Source organism: Drosophila pseudoobscura, chromosome X (assembly GCF_009870125.1).
Source record: "Drosophila pseudoobscura strain MV-25-SWS-2005 chromosome X, UCI_Dpse_MV25, whole genome shotgun sequence".
NCBI lineage: Eukaryota > Metazoa > Arthropoda > Insecta > Diptera > Drosophilidae > Drosophila > Drosophila pseudoobscura.
In genome coordinates, this window is record NC_046683.1 from 2,831,098 (window position 1) to 2,851,731 (window position 20,634).

Here is a 20,634-nt window from a genome sequence, read left to right on the forward strand (position 1 = left end):
TCTATTTTTCGTCCCCTGGTGGAGTGACAGAACCGAATGTAACGGCCCTAAGGTACTTCGTTAGTAGGAAAAGAGAGAGACAGAGAACTCGAATATTTGTGAGACGGAGCTCAGGAATAGTCAGGAATATTGTACAAGTTACAGAATTCATATGATTACAAGTTTACTAACCGATAGAGAGGCTTTTTATAAGTGGTGTTACAAAGGTCAAAGGTAGAGGTAGCTCAGGGAACATTACTGGCCCATTAATGTTCATCTGATACTTTACAAAGATGGTCCAAGCAGGTATCGACTTATTTCCAGAGGCACCTATTTTCAGTAATTAGTAAATTAATGTAGATCATTGGCAAGGGAAACCTTATTTTCAAAATATATTGCAATAAATTTTTATAAGGGTAAAAACACACACATACTTTCTGCTAAATATGATCATAGTATCCAATTAATAGGATAGTCTTTTCCATAGCTGCTTGTAAGAAAGCAGTGGTTATAAAACATATCAAGGCTACCCAGAATACTGAAGACAAGTCGTGGTATTTCTTCGGACTCGGGTCGCAGGACAGGGCCACATAGGATGGCCCAAAGTACTGAACAACAATGCAAATCGTGACAAATATCTTGACTATAAAAATGCAACTGCGCTCCCAGCGACAGAACGAAGAACAGTGCGTTCCGATGCGCCAGGGACCGATGATTGGTTGAAACAGATACCAGCCTCCCATGCAAATTTCCAGTATATGGGCGAAACGTCCGCGCCAAGGGTATACCTCTTTTTCGGTGGTTTTCGCGAAGTAAAATACCGGAGCTGATATGTATCTGGAGGTGTTCGGGGCACCCCTCAGCCATTTATGAATGAGGAAGGTCTGTGTCTGTCCGGTGTGCATATCGGTAAGGACAACGGTCCGACAAAAGAAGTGCGGGTATATCCCAGAGTCGTCATGGCCGATCGCGATCTCAGCGGGCACCTGGACGAGCTCACGCTGAATACGGAACGATACTGTGCTGTTTCGAAGGAATGATTTGCAGATTGGGTCTTGGTAGACGATCATTTGCACAGTCCCCTGGGATGACTTCAATGAAACTATGATATTGCCCGACGAGCCGGCATTGAGTCGTCCACCGAAGGTGAGCCGGAGGACGATGTCGCCACGGTAGTACAGCTCTCTCGTATAGTAGTCTACAACACACAGCTGCCTGTCCCAATGACGTATTGTCTTCATGTGATGAATTATGTATATTACAGTCAGCACGGTCATGAGCACGTACACGATAAGCATATCGTAGTGCCGTCTCGCCACTGGCCGATCCAGGTGGCATTTGATGTTCACGGGCACGGTGATTACGGGCATGGCATCCACATCAAAGTCGCCAATGACATTGCAGCTGCAGTGCACACCCGAGTTGGTGCTTTTGATCATATCGGGCATGCAGGATATTTTCTGCCAGCTATGCTCGGTGCCCGAGGAGTTCCAGGCTCGGCAGATATGGATCTCGGTGGCGAACGAGAAGTAGGCTCCGTTCTGATCAAAGGTATCCCACGGCTCAGATGGATTGGATGCACGGAGAAAAATAAACGCCGAGCGCGCTTCACCGCAGCGATTTCTCAGTAGAAAATTGGTTCTCTGCTCAATGCCGTACTTCACTCGACACGTGGCGCCGTTCACGTCCATGTCCTCCAACTTGGGTACGTTCGTCATACGGATCAGCACGTCGTAGTCTATCTGTGCTCGGATAAATGTCACCTTCAGCACTGACTTGGCATAGATTTCGGTGCGGTACATTCGAACCTCGAACGGGGTGTAAACATTATCGTGAATAACGGCATAGGCCTCCTCCTCGGGTCCGCCAAAGAGTTCACTTCGCCTGTCCCGTTCGGCGCTGTCGATCTTCGGGGTATTCTCTAGCCTCGCGAAGAACTTGAGCGGTTCCAACAGCGGTGCGGACGGTAGGAACATTGAAGTGGTCGTAAACGCATTTACGACCAGCTCCTGGGTTCGCGATCGCTTCTTCGGGTACCACCAGTACTGGCTGATCTTATGACTGCGCACAGAAATCAGAACTTCGTTGTGTCGCAGTCGCCGACGCAGTTCCCGAAGAAGAGTCCGCGAAAACGAGAGCGTGTGCATCGAGTCGGCAGACTCGAATCGGAGACTGCGCTGGTAGTCCAGATCAAAGCTCTCCATGTGGATGGTGAAACTATCCTTTTTAATTAGTCTCGGGCCCTCGTGGGGGTGGAGACGACGGGCCGTTTCCATCCCCATATAAATGAGGCAGTTGCTCAGCTTCCAATACGCGTACATCCAGTTGTCCACATGTTCCAGGAGCGGTCGCAGGGACGACAGTTGCTCCAGTCTTTTTCCAAAGTTATTGATGTTTATGCACGACTCCGACTCCGTGAGGCAGTGCGCCTTGGGAATGTACTCCCACTCGGCGTTTATGATGTCCAGCATGTCGCACATATCGCTCGTCATCTGCTCGTAGTATTCGTCCAGCAGAGTGAGATCGTTGCTCTCGACTATCAGCTTGTACGTTGAGGTGATTCTGTGGAACATTCTGGCCAATATAAGAGCCTTCATGTCATCGAGTGGCTGAATGGTGACCACCACGTTCTTTGTGAGTCGCACCAGCTGCGTGAGTTCTACGGTTGACTGCGGCACATGTGCGGCGAGTGTATCCGTGAAAATAACCAGCATTTCCTTGGTTTTGATCGCTTTGGATATTAGACTCAACAGAGGATAGGCCTTCTGCCAGTCTGCGTACTCCAGCCAGTGACGCACTCGAGCCAGATGGTCAGTTATGATCTCGGGCTCCTTTTCTGGAATGGGTATTGCCTGGACCCGGACTTTAAGCTCAACATTTTCACAAACATCAAACTTATCGCATATCTGTGGAATGGGGTAGAGAGAGAGAGAGAAAAGTCTGCTGTTTTACTGCGCCAAATAGGAAAATAGGACCCGAAAAGAGAACGCGTTGCGGGAGCGGACGACCTTGTTAAAGGTCATCATGGCTTCGCTCTGATGCCCCGCGAGGTATGCAATGGAAACAGATTACAGTACATACCTTTACGTAAACCTTATTCGTTGGAAGGAGTCGAACGACCATCTCCCGAGTCGACTGCCAGTCGATAATGAGAACGCGGCTGACTTCAACACAATACCGAAGGGGCATGAAGCGAGCTCGACTTCTCTGGCACTGGACCAAGAACAGTGTCTCGAATGCATAGCCATCTCTCGGGACTATCGTGCACTTGGTGTCGGTGGGGCCAATGTTTTTCTCCAAAAATATCCAGTCCTCTCCATAATAGTTGTAGCTCGGGTTGTATAGATGGGCTGCTTCCACATTGAGATGTATGCTAACGTTCTGTTTGTTCATGTCCCTTTCCGTATAAATAAGTCGGTTTGCATGTCCCTCTACTGGCAGATTATCCACTAGCCACTCCCATTTGGTAATGTTCTTGTTGCCAACGCCCTCGCATTTGCCCATCAGGTGGATGGGTTTTCCCGGATAGTACTTGTTCTCCTCGCAGTTCCGAACGCAGGCAACCTCCAGGTTTATCAGATGAGGGGAGAGGGCAAAGTCCAGTTTCTGCTTCGACCTGGCGGTGCGGATGGGATCGAAGGCGGAACGTATCAGCAGTACTACGTGGAGTGTCTGGTTATTCGGTTGGCTGTACGGTGGAATAATAATGCGATCTCCTGCGGAACAAAGTTGTATACAATATAGGAGCAGAACGGTCTTGGACCGCACCGTGAAGTCTTACTTGTGCCCATGTCTTTCTTACAGACGTTCTTATGCTGCTTCATTTTGGCGGTACACGACCACTTGTATTCGAGGTGTTGGGGTCCTTCCCGGGCAAGCGAAAGATCCTTGCTGAGGCTGCCGCTGATTGAGATGGTCTTACCGCGGAAAACCCTCCTGTAATTTCCGCCTCGAATAACAGGAAAGAGTCGTTGCGACGCCAAGGAAAGATAGCACTAAATGCACTAGATGTTCAACAGGACAGCCACAATAACAGAATAATTACCCGAGCCACAAGTGGTATGCGGCGTCCCACAATTTTGGCGTTCAGCCGCACGAGAACTATGCGGCTCAGAGGCGACTGTTGGCGCACGCTGAGACGATGCCGCGACAGTTTTATCTCCGGCCTCAGGGTGGCCCCCAGGAACTGCAGTAGTTCTGTGAGTACAAACAATGTATCCACAATGTATCCACAATGTATAACGTGATCCCGAAGAAGGAACTTACTCGCATCGGTACTGTCGTGGAGGGTCCAGTGATATTGGATGAAGGTATCCATTGGGCAGAACCGGGAGAAGTTGGCTCGCAGGACAATTTCCTTGGATGTCTCGTAATATTGGGGCCGATTTGAGTCGAAGCAGCTTGGAATGTCGAATTTGGGCTCGCAGGCATTGCCCTGCATTAGCTTGACAATCGTATATGTCGTTGCTGTCACCGCATTGTCGTACAGGCCCTCGGTTGTAATGATCGCCGTGATAAGGAAGTGCCCGCTTGAAAAGAAGTTGGCTCTCGACACATGAAAATGACCCTTCACGTAGGGCAGATCCTTTTCTATCTTCACATCATAGAAGTCGAGTGTCTCCGACAGGTTTGCTGTGCGATACCAGAACAAAGTCCCCTGGTGCTCGGTCACGTTTGTCTGGAAGTAGTCAACCAAAATCCTCACTTTCATGGTGACCCTAGTCGTGAACCACGTCTCTGGCATGGAGTCCAGGGTCGTGATTATATTTGCTCTTCCGAAGGCATTGTACCGGTTAATAAACACATGAACATTCAACTCATTTTTCGCATTCGCGACTACTACAGTGCACAAACAGCTTATAAGAAAAACCAATTGTTGCATCAACATATTTGAGAGCCAGCAATCATTGTTTGTTTCAGGAACAAACAAATGTCTTTCCAAATACTTGATTAACTTTTAAGGCATTAGCTGCTTTGTGTGCCCGAAAAGGGGTCGATCGGAAACATCGGTAAGGTGGTATTAGCTAGGGATTGGGTATTAGCCCAATCGATTGGTACCAAGTGTGGCATCACTCTATCTTGCAAAAGGAGTAGCTTTTCGAACATTTAGTATACGGTGGGTGCCAAAGAAAACTCTAGAGATTTTCACTTGAAAGGTTTCCCAATTCTCCCAGGATCATGATTATCGTGAGGGCTCATTCTTCGAAATACATTTGTAACAGTGTGATATCGCAGTAGTCTTCTAGTCTCTGAGATCGTGGCGCTTATCGGGACTGACAGACAGACATGGCTCTACCGACTAGGCTCTTCATGCTGATCAAGAATATTTACACTTTGTGGGGTCGGAAACGCTTTCTTCTGGGTGTTACACACATTTAGTTCCACCACGAATCGAATATACCTCTATACTCATTTTGAGTATCAGTTTTGATTCGAAGTTGGCCAGAGAATGGATGGGATTCCATTCATTGAAAGAATACAAGTTTTGTATTTTTTGTGGTTTTTTTGTTTGTTTATTGTTTATTGTATAAGGTAGTAGTTAGGTAGTAGCATATAAATTTATATAACGTACGATATACATAGTATGTAAAAAAAGACATAGCTAGCTTAAATACTTTTCACTTGATGCTGCGGCTGATCTTGACTCTGATCCTGATCCTGATACTGAGCCCCATCCGTCCACTTAAATTTCTCCTGCTCCTGCTCTTGCTCATCTAATCTCAATGCGGTGTGTGAATGTGTGCGGCTGTGTGCGAGTGGGTGGGGAGGGGGCGGAGATGGAGACGGAGGCGGAGGCCTGGGAGGGTTGACCTCTAGAAGCCGGCAACACCGCCACGCTTGCGATGGTCGGCATTCGCATAGACCGCCGTTGCATTCCTCGCTATGGCCGTGACAACCGATGTTAGGACATTGCTGACCGACTTGAGGACGTGTCCCCGCTTGGCCAGGAGCTGCAGCAGCGGGTCGGAGAAGCCGCCCTGCTCGTACTCCAGGACATCGGGCATGAGCTGGTGGTACAGGCGCGGGGCATCTATCGCCGTCTTCAGATCCTGATCGAACCACAAGACGCGAGCCGCCACCTCGACCACAGCGGGAATGATCCGAGCGCCGCCGGCCGCTCCGAGAGCCAGACGAATCTCGCCTGCCTTGTCGGCCAACAGGACTGGGGACTGCGAGGACATCGGCCGCTTGTGGGGTGCTATGATGTTTGCCTGCGAGGCGGGCAGTCCATAAAAATTGTTCTCCACGGCGAAGTCGTTCATGCCGTTGTTCAGAACGATGCCGGTCCGCGGTCCAATCAGGCCAGAGCCAAAGCTGCGAAGGAGAACGATCAGCAATTAAAATACGAACCGAATAGGGAACCTGAAACCGATGCGGACTCACTAAGAATTGACGGAGCTGGTCACCGAGACGGCATCCCCGTTGGGGGCCAAGACCACAAGATGAGAGGTCCCATCGGGGTCACCATTGGTCCCGTACTGAGCTCCGTAGGCCGATGGACCCTCCAGCACGTGACTGTCGTTGATCTTGGCGCGGTTTTGGGCTCCGAACTCCGGACTATTCAGCTTGCTGACCAGCTCTCGCACATCGATAAAGTGCAAGTCGCCCAGCTCTGAGCGATGGGCGAAGCCAAACTTGACGGCCTCGGCAAACCGATGGAAGGTGCGGGCACGCAGATCCTCAGTCGCCAGATCGTCTTTGGTAAAGTTGTAGCCCTGCAGGATACTCAGCGCATGGGCCACCACCGAGCCCGAGCTGACAGGTGGCACCACGTACAGCGTGTCCTCGCCCAGCTCCATGGTTATCGAGTGCACCACGTCCGCGGAGTAGTACTGCAGATCGTCGCCGGTTACAATGCTGCCCAACTCCGTCAGATCCTCCACCAGCAGCTTGGCCAAGGTGCCGTTGTAGAAGTCCAGGGGCCCGTTGTCTGCCAGCAGCTTGTACGACTCGCAGAGCTGCTTCGGCGGCTTCACCACAGTTCCAGCAGCATGCGGCCTGCCTGTCTCCTTGTTCAAGTAAATTCTGAGTGCGAAACAGATTCAAAGATCAGAGGTTAAAGAGGTTAGATTAGCCAGAAAGACCCCCCCACATTTGCCAGGTTCGCACCCATAAAAAGTTATAGAACATTAAGGGATTCTAAGTTTAAAGAAAATGTAAACATGGAATAGGGCTAATACGACACAAGTTAGTGTCTATTCTATTTCCGCTACCGACTCATTGATGAGTGTGTAATTTTGGAAGCAATTGTAATTTCAAGGAAAAGCAACTAACAATGATAAGCTGTACAAATGTTCCATAAGCGAACGGAATGAAGTACTAATACATACATAAAGTAAGCCGTTCGAAATGGATGGATTTTAGGGAGGTGAATTGTAATACTTGAAAGAAGAGTGTCTGGTTTTTTGTCACCCAAATGGAACCTGTACTCGTACACTATACGATTCTGCGGCTAGATCTACATTTTAAGTGAAGAGTTTTACTCACTGATACTGCTCCTGATCCTTGATATTCGACCATGTTAGGTTGAGCGCCCTCGCCATGTGCTTGGACACATGATAGCCGGTCTCGCAGAGCTTGAGCGAAGGTGCCACAAGCTCCGCCCACGGGAGCTGGCCAAACCTGGAGTGCGCCTCATGGTAGCCCATTACCTCGCCGGGCACCGCGATGCTCAAGGGTCCCTCGAAGGACTGCTCGGGACTCTTGTCGAAGATGTCCGGCTCGGCCGCGTAGGGTGCCACCTCGCGGGCATCGATGGAGGTGGCGTGCCGCTCCTTCCGACTGTACACGTTCATCAGGAAGCCGCCGCCGATTCCCATGCTCTGCAGCGTGAGCAGGCCGTTGCACAGGAGCCCGGCGATGGCCGCGTCCACAGCACTGCCGTTCCGTGATAGTATGTCGCTGTAGCGGGAGAATGGAGAGGGGAGAGAACGAGTCAATAAGCTATAAGTCCCATCTGCCATTATGCATCACATTGGTCTGCCACAATAGTGTGTGGCTTAACGTGTTGCTTTACATGGGGATGGCCCTATTTCATCAATGGTTTTTTGTTTATCTGCTTAGATCGGACTTGACCAATTCAGACAGACATGGATGTGTGGGCTCGCTCGGTAATTTAGGCTTCGATCAGGAATACACACATCGATTTTTAGTGATTCGGGGGACTAAGAGCATTGTACTCAAATTCTAAGCCATGGGAGCCATCCCATTTTGGCCTCGATCTCTCACCTGCCGATCTTGCTGCACTCCAGGTTGTCGGAGCTCACGGCCGCCTTCTGGTAGACACCCAGAATGGAATCGAACTTCTCGCTGGTATCGATTTTGACCTGATCCGCGAAGACAGTGGACAGTGTTGGGGCCGCTGTCGCCGACGTTGAGGCGGCCACATTCGGCAGTGTGTCCTCTGCCGGGGTGGTGGTGCCGCCCGGCGACCCGTCCAGCAAATTGAGGTTGCCGATGGGGGTCGCCTCCTCCGGGTCCTGGTGCGGCTGTTCCTGCGGCTGCTCATCTGTCAAAGTAAATGTTTTAAGTGTCTTGTGGCTAGGATTGCTTTCTGCTGTTGTGCTTTCTGTAGTTGTGCTTTCTGTTGTTGTTGTTCTTGTTGTTGTTGTTGTTGTTGGTTCTATTGTTGAAATTGTTGTTGTTGGTGGTTTTGTTGTGGTGCTATCATAAACCGTTCTTGCTGTTGGTGCTGTTGGAGTGCTAATTGGTGCTGTTGCTGTTGCCGTTGCCGTTGCCGTTGGTGCTGTGCTACTTGCAATTTCTGTTGCTTCTGCTGTCGCTGTCGCTGTTGCTGTTGCCTCTGTGGTTGTGCTTGCTGTTGCAATTATTGTTGCTGTTGCAATTATTGGTGCTGTGGCTGTGGCTGTTGCTGTTGCTGTTGTGGTGCTGTTTCTGTGTGGCGTCGATTTGGGCCAGTCTTCGTTGTTGCAGTTGCAGTTGCAGGTGCAGTTGCAGTTAGGTGAGGTTAGGGTGTAAAGTTTTACGTTTTGGTTTTTTTCATGTGAATACTTTTGGGTGCCACAATAGAAGAAATTATTTTGAGCTTGATTAAATGCCTGGTGCTTGGTTAGGATGGATCGGAACATGCAGAGAAAGCAACGATAACGATAACGATACGAATACGAATACGAAAGAGTCAGTCTTTCTGTCTATCGGTCTATCGGTCTGTCTGTCTGTCTATGTCTATGTCTGTGTCTGTGTCTGTTTATGGTTTAGTTTGGCTTGGGTGTGGAGTGACTTGTTAGCTGGGTGTGATTGGCTCGATCCTGCTCTCCCTAGGACCCGTACGATCTGTACTCACCACTGAAGCAGAGGCTGATGATCACGTAGCTGATCAGCGCAATGCCAATGAAGCAGATGAGCACAATGGTCAGCTTCTTCATCCAGGCCAGCAGCTTGGCTCTCCTGCGAAAAAGGAGCAGAATTAGTTGCCTCTTAGTACAGCCCCCTGAGCCCCCTCTACCCTCTTTCCAACTTACATCTGCTCGCGCCTCGCCTCCTCGGCTGCGGCGGTGTCCTGCATCAGTTCACCGCCATTCTTCTCCTCGTCGGAGTCCAGGCCGCTGGCCGACTTCAGGGGAATCTTGTTCATGGCATCTTCGTTGCTGTGGTGCACCATTTTGAGGGCATCTGCTGTGGCTCCGGGTCCAGTTCCTGTTCCAGTGGATGCAGCTGCTGTGCTTCTATGCCGAAGAGGGAAAACAGAGAGCGTCAGTCAGTCAATCAGATGTGTGCCAGCGCCCGGGAGTATGCAACAGTTTTCGCCCGCAGGCCACAAAGCAAACTGAAATCGCTTTCAGTTCGCAGTCCCCCATCGGGCGAAAACAGTCCCCCACCGCTCCCCCTCCCCTCCCCTCCCCTCCTCGACAGTGCTCAGAGTCTTTCAGCAATCGACAAACGACGACGACAGCTACGACGATGACGACGACGACAGCCCTGTCGTCAGGCAGGATGTGGCTTATACATATATGTATTTATGTGTACATATGTATGCCGCTGTGTGGCTGTCTACGTGCGTGTGTGGGTGGCTGGAAAAATGGGTCAGGCACACGTCAGCGCCGCAGCTGGCAGAGCGGGAGAGCAGCAGAGGAACAGAAGCAGAAGCAGAAGCAAATGCATTTTCCTGCGCTTTTCATTTGTTGTTTCGGCCATAACCATAATTGAATGTTGTGATTGCAACCTTGCGTGGTCGTTCCACGGGAGGAAGTGGGCAGTGCCGATGGCTGGGCTGGGCTGGGCGGGTGGTCCGCGGCTCTGCGGCTTCGTGGCGGAGTCATTGCACTCAGCAATTGGGTTAATTGCCACTACGGCGGAGCCATCAAAGCCAGCACGCCGGACCTTTGGCTCCGGACTCAGACTCAGACCCAGACCCGTACCCGGACCTGGGCCACGCGGTAATTGTTAACGCTGCAGCTGCCCGATAGACTGGTGCCGGGAAACGGTGACGACGAGTGACGACACTTGCTGTGGAGGAAAGCAGCCCATACAGGGTGTGTGGCAGCCTCACAGATCTAATAGATCGTTGGCTGTGTATGCCCTTCTGGCTGAAACATTTACAACCAATTCAGAGTTGGCTTATGAGCTGTGAGCTTCTGGTCTTTGGGGCGCGACTGCGACTGGGGCACCCTATATTAGCCATCGGCTTTTGTGGCTGCTGTTAGAGCTTGTGCAACTTTTGTTGCATGGCATGGCGTGGCATGGCACGTGGCAGGCATTTGTTGCATTTTTAGGTCAGCTGCATTTAATTTCATTTCGTTTTCGTTAAATGGCCGCCCGCCGTAGGCTCGCAGTGGCCAGAACCAGCCAGCAGCAATTACGTGGCAGGCGGAATGCGATTTGGGTTTACGATCCACCTGCCCAATCCTCCCATAGTCCTATGAAAAATGGCACATTGAACCATTGAATTGAGTAGCGAGATGGGATGATGCCATGCCTTCCAACAGTGCCCCTTTTCTCGCTCTTTTCTCGCCAAACCCCGTCCGTTACTCGTATGACGCCTGTTTCCCAGGATCCCACAGCAATGGGACAGTTTTAGGTAAGCAATTGGTAGTTTTCCACTCTCTCTTTGGATCTTCTTCAATACTATCTATAGTATTTTTTCAGTGCCACTCTTTCTATCTTTTGCTTCTGCCTTGTCAGTCTTCCTCCTTCTCTGATCACACATATTTATGTATGTCTGCAGACGTCTGCTGGACGGATGTTTCCGACTGTTTTGGCGCATGCGCAGCGCCCCTAAAGACAAATTCGGACCGACAACCGATTGAAAATCGGAATTGATTGTCATTATATGAGCTACGTGAGTCGACTGATTGATAGCCAGCTTCGAAAAACTTTGAAATTAATTATACAAATGAGAAATGAGTAGACACTGAGAGTTTTCATCCACTGCAAATATGCTGTTTATATGTATGGATATGGTATATGTACGTCGGAGTCCGATATCTTTGTGGTTTCATGGAGTGCCGGATCTTGGCTTTACTCTCATCTTTTCCGACTGTTTATCAGAGCTTGCTCTGAATCGGCAGAGGCAATGGCAGAGTCAGAAGGCAGAGGAACAGAGGTCATCTGGTACAGTGCGAGAAATACGGGTCTGGGTCTCTGTTGTCTATCAATTTTCGGGCCTTTGCATGCGATATCTACCTTTAATATCGATCTATAATTGTTTGGAGCGAAAGCTGTGATTCGGTGAAGCTAGACCTCATCGCTATGATATTTCCGCGCCGAAAATATACATATATAATTTCTAAATAATTATGCCATAAAAGAGCCTTCGATTACCAAGTCAAGTGGCGGCGGACAGAGAGGAAGGGGCGCCGCCAAGGGCCATAGCCAGAGCCATAGCCATAGATCACGGTCGATCGGGCATATCCAATGGCACAGAAACTCAATTTGCATTTCGGATCGAAACGTTTGGGGTGGGGGGCAATTAAGTCAACAACAATTTGACAACAAATACAATTAAAATGCGCAAAGACGAACGCAAATAAATCAAATTTGGAGTGAAAACAGAAGGGAGTGGGGACACACATGCATACATACGAGTACATGTGTGTATCTATGTTTAAAAGACAGGTCCGAACGATGATCAATCCGGCGAGGGATAGGCGACCCACTTGCATTTTCAAATTGCAAAGCATAAAACTGTTAATGTTTGCTTTTGCTCATGCTCATGCTCCTCCTAAACAACAAGTACGAGTACGAGTACTAGACATACACATGTGTTAGAGTATGTGCCAGGCCGTGCACTTAGAGACACCCGGGTGACCCCGTTTTCGGCCTTATGGATGCGTCAGCTCGGAACTATTTGTGCACTGCCTCCGAACAACACCCCCGCTTGAATGCATTATCCAGGGTTCCTGCAGAGGAAACAGAGGTCAAGATAGGAGCACCCTCTCTCTACTCGTCCCCAGAACGATAAGACGATAAGAAGTGAAACAAATCCCCAAAGCAGATGCAGACTGGCACTATCTGCAGAGACCTCTTTTGGTCCAGGCTCAACACAGTCACCGATCAAGACAACCGATTTATGGGGGACGACTGGAAGTGATAAGGGAATAAGGGAATAAGGGGATAAGGGGATAAGGGCCCAGCAAGCAGCTCGCATTGAATTCAAACAATGATCTGCCTTTTAGAGCAGATGGCAATAAGTAGCGTGTTTGTTGCCCGAGTTGCCCGAGTTGCCTGAGTTGATACTACTATTTGTGTCGTGTGTTGCTATTGTATTTTGACACATTTCGCATCATTTCCAATCCAATTCGTGACAGTGCAAATTGATCTCGCCCCAAAGTTCAGGGCCGTTTCCACCAGAGCATGCGGGTGCATACGAGTGTCTATTGTGTGTGCATATCGCATACGAGCGGTACGTACACATATGGGTACTTCAGATAGACACAGAGAGTGGTCGGAGGGGGGGGGAGTACAGATTAGCTGGCAGGGCCATAGACAGTGGAAAGTGTCGGGCATTATAGTATCTGCTCCAATACACATACACATATGCATAGATAGATGGATGGATGGATGGATGGATGGATGGATGGGTGGGTGTGTATGGTTGAGGGAGATCGGGGCGGAATAATGCCTTATGCTGCTGTTGATTAACTTGTCAGCAATCAGCAACCTCGACAGCAGCCTCAGCGGCTTCCCAAAACGAGACAGCGTTTAGCGTCCATTACTGTTAGACTAAGTGGCCCAGCCCCAGCCCCAGCCCCAGCCCCAGACCCAGCCCCAGACTCTGGCCTGGGATAGCATTCAAGATCTGTGGAGCAATTGAGCCGGGTCTCAGAATTGAGCTTGATAAAGACTGCACTTGCTCTGAATGGATATGGGCTTGGATGTGCGAGACGTCAACTGTGAAGTCTTGGGGGACTCTTTGATCCCCCCCCCAAAGGATAAATGTTCTGTTTCCCCCTTTGCCACTCTCAGCAGCACACAAAAAACTCAACCAGTTGTCGGATTTGGATGTGGCACTTATTAAATTACCGCACGGGATTACAGTCCCCACTAAAAATGTGGTGCCGTGAAATGGTCTTCCATCTCAAATGAAATCTATGGAAAGCGAATAATGCTTTGGATATATACAATATATATGTATATGTATATATTTGTTCAACTGCGAGATATACGGCTATCTCTCGATGGCTTTTGGTTTTGGAAATGAATTTCTGCTTGGCCAAATCGTCCAAAAATGAGTCAAGAACGGGAATAAGACAACGTTCATATATATAGTACGATTACTGGACATATAAATGTATCTATGCATAGCTGTGATTGCCTAAGAGAGGGTAAGAATACTAAAAATATACTGAAAAGAGTAAAAGAGTATTTATTTGGAATTCTTGAAAGGAAAACTGATTTGCTATTAGTACTAGTACTCGTAACTAAATCATTACCATATATAGTATTTCTTAACGGAAGAACTAATCCGATCTATAGTCTTGAACTCCTACAGTATTATTGCCCATTGCCCAATTTCATGGAATATAATATTCAATTTCATCAATCATAGGCGTTTGGGAGAGGGAAAGCATTTCCTGGATAGTTGCCAAGTAAAAGTCTTTATCGATATTACAGATTTCCCATCCGATCCGATCCCATCCCATCTCATCTCTTTTCGTGCATTCCACTCATTATGGGACATTTTCCACTTTTCTTTTCATTTCATTATATGAAGCAAAGAATTTACGAAAGTATTCAAGAATTTGACAGATTAGCGTCTCTCACACACACTCTCTCTCCTTCATACCTCTCTCTCTCTCTCTTGCCCACTCGTCTAGCCCCACCATCTCCGATGGCCTTCAGGAACGGAAACCAGCAGGAATGAGTGCATCTCAACAAGTGTGCCCGCTGCTCCACGCATTTGGCGGCATTATTGGCGTCTGGCATTTATTTGGTTTTCATTCTGCTGTTTTCTAGATTTTTTGTTGCCACCATTTTCTGTTTTATTTTGGTTATTTATAAATATGCTTAATAATTTCAAACGAAACGAAAAGCACACACAGCACCCGGCAGAGCAGAGCGAACCAGAGCAGAGAGATGGTAGCCCTAGACTTGGACTTGGACTTGTTTTTTTCTGTCTTTTGCTGCTGGTGTCGCCAACGTTTTTATACCCTTCCAGAGGGTACTATGACATGGGAATATCCCAACCCATGCCCTTAACCTCCTAATGGTCCCATCGGCCTGTATTAAGGATCATCTTATAGATGCGTTCTAGGAGCAACTTTCCCTGCTTAAGACCCGGCCACAAGACCGCATATCATATGACTGTAGCTTCGTCCGATATTTGTGCAACGATAGGGTGGCAAGTGTATCAAATGCGATGATAGTCGATTTCCTTCAGTTTTGTGGTTTCAGGTGGGCGGACCTGGCGGCGGATGCCGGCCCAAGAGTCAACATACAACAGTACAACAGAAATAAAACCTTTTTTATATGTTTCCGTTTCATTTTTTTTTTTTTTGTTTTTTTTTTTTTGCAATTTGATTTTACTGGCCTGATACGCACACGCACAACAACAAAATTAAATAAAAATACAAAAAAAAAAAATAAACAGAATTGGTTATGTTGTGTATATAATGTGGTTTTTTGTCACCTTTTGCGTGGATTTTGTTTGGATTTATGCGCGGTGGTGCTGCGGTTTTCAAAAACGCGCGCGTTTCTTGCACAGCGCACTATTCCAGACGCGTGAAAGGCACTCGCATTCTCCTCGAGGTGTACATATGTGCGTATATGTATGTATATGTTATGTGTGCTGTGTGTATCGTATGTGCTATGTGTACATATGTTCTATAACTTTTCTATGATTCGCAATTATATTCTTTTAGCCGTTTTGTATGCTGATTTAGTCGCGTGTCGCGTCTGCGACGTCGTCTGGTCAACTGAATTAAGAACGGGACGGGTTCGCGGCCGAGGCCGAGGCAGAGGCAGCCTCTGCGATTCGTCTAGCCGAGTGGGCAACTTCGTCAGACTCTGCGCCGACGCTGCGTCGCTGCCTGCTGTTGGTTTTTTGCTGCTTCTGTCGTTGCTGCTGCTGCTGCTGCTGCTGCTGCTGTTGTTTCACTGTTGCTTCTATGCTGCACTGCAAATTGTTGCTGGCGTGCGGAAATCACGAAAATTAGGCGACCCCGATGGACACGACGCAACGCGACGCGACGCATTGAGCTCCCCCGATTGTCACTTTGGGGGCGTGATTGCCGTTCCAGGCGGAGGAAAAGGCTGTGCGGCCACCCACCCGCCGGCAGGCCATTAAAAGCAATTTGTTGACAGTGACACACAAAAGTGGACGCACACAGAGTGTGAGAGTGAGAAGCAAACAAATCGTACCGAAAATGATAACGTGGTGGGAATACTCGTGTGACTGTGAGAGACAACTCCATGACATCATCACATCATCGAACTGACCACAATCCATCCATCTTGATTGCTCTACTAGATCCGCTGGAAAGTGCAGCACCACCAGCCACCGTGGGGACGTTCGATTACCAGAAATGTTTGACAGTTCATTGCCGAAGGACAAATGTCACAGTCACAAGATTAAATAGTAGATTACTTAAATGCACACATACATACATACATCGGTGGGTAGCTTTAAAGAGTACGTGCCCTGCTTTTTCTCCTGAAAGTTGGGTCTGAAGGGAAACCTCCCTGGAAGTGTTTTCTGGGAAATCACAGTTCTTGAGAAAATATGTTCTGTGTGTTAGGGAAATGTGTTTGATAAGAAAAACACTAGTCTGAGAGTGATAAGTTTCCATACGCAGATGTAAATAGAACACCGCTTAACCGAGGAGAATACGAGTATAAATTTCTCTATTACGAAATTCCTTACAACGAGGTTTGGTATACATACAACCGAATTGATTTCCAGAGCACCATAATTCTTTATTCTGCACAAACGCAAAATAATTCTATATTAGATGGATGTTCGACTGTATATAAAACAGTTCTGGGTCGTCGTAGTCGACGAGAGTGAAAAAAGTGAAACATTTGGACATAAACTCGAAAGTCGACCGAAAATCGGTGCTGCGTCCTCATTCCAACATAAGATCCACACCACATGTTCCGCATCCGCATCCGTATTCTGTAAGCCTATAGAGGTACACCAATATTTGTTTTATAAGCCCTCTTAACATATTTAATTGGTTAAATGTGCTGTAAAATCGCTAAATGGTGGACACTCTGCCCTTGAATAATTGACAAATTTTTCGAAATGTCCCATATTTCTAGTTTCTTTCCAGATTTTAGCCAGTACCTTAGATACAATGGTACCAGGCCATTGCAATAAATCACCTAGTATTTATTTTTTGGTGCAACTGCATTTTGTTTCAAACACTGATAAAAAGAGCACTGAGGGAGCCCTGCAGGGAGCCCTGCTCTGCCGGATCGAATACTGGAACTAATCCCGAGACCGAGACCAGAAAACCTGCTTAATGCGTTCTGAGATTCCTCCTGAATCGGGCACAGGGTTACCTCCTATCTGTTCCGAGTCTTCAGCTTAGTCACTGGCTCCACCCACTCTTTCTCCTTCCACGACTGGAAGTTTATGGAATTGGCATATCACTGGAACAGGTGCAATGCGGGTACATGCGTATGCGTATGCGTATGTGTTTGTGTTTGTGCCAGAGCAAGTGGGCAGGTCTGCGCATATTTTTGCATATTTCTCTGGTCATCACATCCGCTGTACATGCGTGCGTGTGCGTGTGTGTGTGTGTGTGTGGAGGCACGAAGATTTCCGCTGCAGCTTGACATTTTGCAGTGTCGGGCCCGATAAGACGCAGATTGAACAGCGGAGCAGACACAGGCACACACGCACACACGCACACAAGCACGAGCATGTGTACATACACGGAGGATGATCGTGGATGCGTGTCAAAACAGATGGCGTGCTGGCGCCCGCGAGGGGCAAGCGTGCAATTTTCCAGCAGCCACAGACGACAAACGCAAAAATTGAAATGTGTGTCAACAAATTGCACAAATTATCAGCAGTTGTGGTACAGTTAGGAGCCACTCCAGGGGCAGCAGGGAGGCAGAGCGAGAGAGACAGCTAGTGTACTTGACACGAACTCGGATACATCATATGTATGTATGTATGTACGTATGTACGTATGTACGAAGGTAGGTGGGCGGTATCACAATCCATCAGCATGACAATGGGCTAATTACGGTTCATACATCACGAGAAATGACCTGCCACCGACTGTCGACTGTCGACGGCCTCTGGTCTCTGGTCTTCCCCCCCCCTCTGATTACCCAGTCGATTGGCACTCTTTGACTTGTTTATCCCACTGTGCATCACAGACCAGCCAGCGGAATGGACTTCCATGCTAAATCTCTGCCACTGTCACTTTTCGTCCATCTGTGTATGGGTATGGGTATGGGTATGGGTGTGTGGGCGACCGGCCACTGTTGAAGATCCCAAATAAACTCAAAGTTGAATGGAATCGAATGGACTGGAAGTTTGCCCTGAGGTGGGGGGGAGTGCGGAAAATACTACGAGTGGTATAAGAAAACTTACAGGTAAACACAAATAAACAAGAATAAATATAAACATTTACATTTGGGGTATTCGTGAAGTGAACCTACACGCGCTCCCATTATTCAAATTTTACTCACTACATACCCGCTCTGCGAAAAGCACCTAATCAGTAGCCTCAACCAAGTCCCAGTCGTGTAGATTTTGGAGGATCGAAGAACTACCTTCGTATAAGTCCAGGATAGCAAAAGAGCTATTTCTTAGCAAAGACTTAAAAACAAACTACAAAAAGCTACAGTCTAAGATTAAAGTTATACAAGCGGATCAAAGGAACAAAAGGAACCAACCCTGAACCTATAAACCCTATCCCATACTGGATCGGAATATATGCATAGACGATTCCATATAGCACATTCGCCTGTCGTTTGTTTTCCCAGTCTCTGTGTCAGTTTTTTCTGGGCATTATAATGTTGTCTTACATAACATTATCATATTTTATTAATAGACAGATACAATTATGTAAGGGCCAGCGGTAAGCGGTGGCTCGATAACGAGCATAGGTTTGGGAGCATTTTCTTCGGCTTGTATCTCCCTATCGAGCGTGTACTGTATTCCATACGAACGTATGTTCGTACATATTTAAGCATTTATGTGGGCGGAATCCCCAGCGACCTGCCCATCAATGGCCATAAGCCGAACCCATTCGAATCGTTTTTGTTTTATTTTATCATAGGTGCGAATGCAGTCAGCAGCAGCGGCTGTCGATGCTGGGAAAAAGACATTTATCAATACATTTTGGTGCGTTGGCTGATGTCGGTTTCCACTTCCACTTCCAGTGCCACTGCCACTGGCACGCCGACGTGATGACAAAATCATTTACCGAATGCCCTTGGGCTGCTCCACGGGACGGGGGCGAGGAAAGCCTAGTCTGCTGGGAAACTGGGAAACTGGGAAAGTGGGGAACTTGATCAGCACTTGCCACTAATACCCTTCGTCAATTGGGGCACTTGGCACTCATACCCATCAATTGGTGGGGGAAATGTTTTGCTCTTCGGGCTCTTGCTGTTTGGTTGCTCATTTTTTGAAGTGTGCTCCCCACACATTCTGTTGCACTTTCATGTGGCATGCCCCCTTCCTATGAGCCGGGGCAGGCCATGCACCCACCCTCAATCATCCTGCAACTATTTTCAGACTGTCTGACACACATAACGATGGGAGAAACGGAAGAGGGTCCGAAGCAGTATGTGTTAAAGAAGGCGGGCTGGCAGTGGAGTGTAGAGGAATGCCAGAGTGATGGAAGGAGACTTGTGGAGCCGGGGCAGGGACAGGGGCAGGTGCAGGGGCAGTCACTTGTTTACATTGTTCGGCTTCTTGTGGGCTACTTTACAGCACAGCATGTGACCCCCTCTAACCGCACACGATCCCAACCCCACCCCCACCCGCAGCCGCAGCTTCTCCTCAACCAAATCACAAACAATTTTCCCTGTTGGTTTTCCCCTTCTTTGCATTTCCCTTTTCATCTTTGATGGATTGTTTAGCGGTCCATGAAAATCGGGAAAACTTTAAGTTTGAACATCCCCGAAAATAAAACCATCCGCCTTTTGGGGGGTGCGGTACTCTTTTCTCTATTCTGTACTGCACACCTATCCAATCGGATGTAAATGTAAACAATATTGAAACAATTTGATCTTTGATTACCTTGAATCCGTTTGAGCGGAATTCAATTCTATTTTTTCTGTATCTTTTTCTGTTTTAAACACTGCAGATGTAAACATTTTCGGCTTGAATTGTGATTTTGGTTTGCCATGAAAACAGCTATTCGACGGTTCTAAAAAGAGAGCACATATGTACAGGAGAATAGTATATTCCCAAGGAATTTTTTATAATAATAATAATTATAATAATAACGCAAGTCTGGGCTACTGTAAAGCCCAAGACTCGTACAAATTTTTGTTCATTCTGTTCTCCTCTTATTTTTTAGTTCTCCTTATAGACAGACTTTATTTTGGGCAACAAAAGCTCCCCAAGGAATATGAATGCCTCACCCGGAACTCAAAAATACTGCTCAAAATAATTATATTCGTAAAACAAATTTCTTCTTTCTATATTTTTCCGCCCTTTTTTCTAATTTTTGTAACTCTGAAATTTGTTTGTTTATTTATTCGGGAATTCTGGACTTACGATTGCAGTGTGGATAGGTTTGTGGCTGAAGCTCCAACGCCGCACGCCGTGGAATGCATTGTGCAACTTGTTCTTTTTGTCTCCTTTGCTTTCTCTCTCTCTCTCTCTCTCTCCGTTGCTGTCAGCACAATCCGCCAAGAATATATATATTCACGCACCAAACAGAAACAAAAAACGATTCCACAAAATAGACCAACGGTTAATGATCAAAACGAGGCTGGAACACGGCTTGGGTTTTACTCCGGGGTAGGGTTTCACTGGTTCGTTGCGGTTCGGCTCGGCTCGGCAGGGTTCGGTTCGGCTTAGATGTTGCGCATGCGACTTGAGCGACTTCTGCAGCTGCGTCTGGTCTGGCTGCGGCGGCATTCGCGACGTTCGGCGGCTGACTGAATTCTCTGTTACCGCCGAGGATGCCCGCCACGGGCGCAGCAGCAGCGCACCAGCAGAGCAGCAGCAGCGCGGCCAGTCGTGGCAGAGGATGACGCTGCTGCTCCCAAAACGAAACCATT

At 48.0% G+C, this 20,634-nt stretch overlaps 2 protein-coding genes across 5 annotated transcripts; both read right to left on the reverse strand.

Moving 5' to 3' along the window:
- Positions 1-357: 357 nt before the first annotated feature.
- PRY (polycystine-related-Y) lies at positions 358-5,072 on the reverse strand. The gene is made up of 5 exons (XM_002133743.3): positions 4,246-5,072; positions 4,025-4,176; positions 3,761-3,974; positions 3,061-3,695; positions 358-2,885 (listed from the first exon to the last, which is right to left on the reverse strand). Exons 1-5 carry the CDS (start codon positions 4,865-4,867, stop codon positions 420-422), a joined length of 4,089 nt encoding a protein of 1,362 aa, XP_002133779.3. The 5' UTR covers positions 4,868-5,072; the 3' UTR covers positions 358-419.
- A 415-nt stretch (positions 5,073-5,487) lies between these two features.
- On the reverse strand, positions 5,488-20,552 carry LOC6902251 (glutathione hydrolase 1 proenzyme). Of its 4 annotated transcripts, none has more exons than XM_002133742.3 (7): positions 20,126-20,552; positions 9,462-9,665; positions 9,284-9,387; positions 8,209-8,488; positions 7,468-7,881; positions 6,364-7,005; positions 5,488-6,294 (listed from the first exon to the last, which is right to left on the reverse strand). In XM_002133742.3, the coding sequence occupies exons 1-7, from the start codon at positions 20,182-20,184 to the stop codon at positions 5,793-5,795; spliced, it is 2,205 nt and encodes a 734-aa protein (XP_002133778.3). In that variant the 5' UTR covers positions 20,185-20,552; the 3' UTR covers positions 5,488-5,792. The 4 variants fall into 4 exon arrangements, with proteins under 4 accessions (XP_002133778.3, XP_033238763.1, XP_033238765.1 ...); XM_033382872.1 differs by having other exon boundaries at positions 8,209-8,899; XM_033382874.1 differs by lacking the exon at positions 20,126-20,552 and adding an exon at positions 15,068-15,379 and having other exon boundaries at positions 8,209-8,899; positions 9,462-9,662.
- Positions 20,553-20,634: the final 82 nt, after the last annotated feature.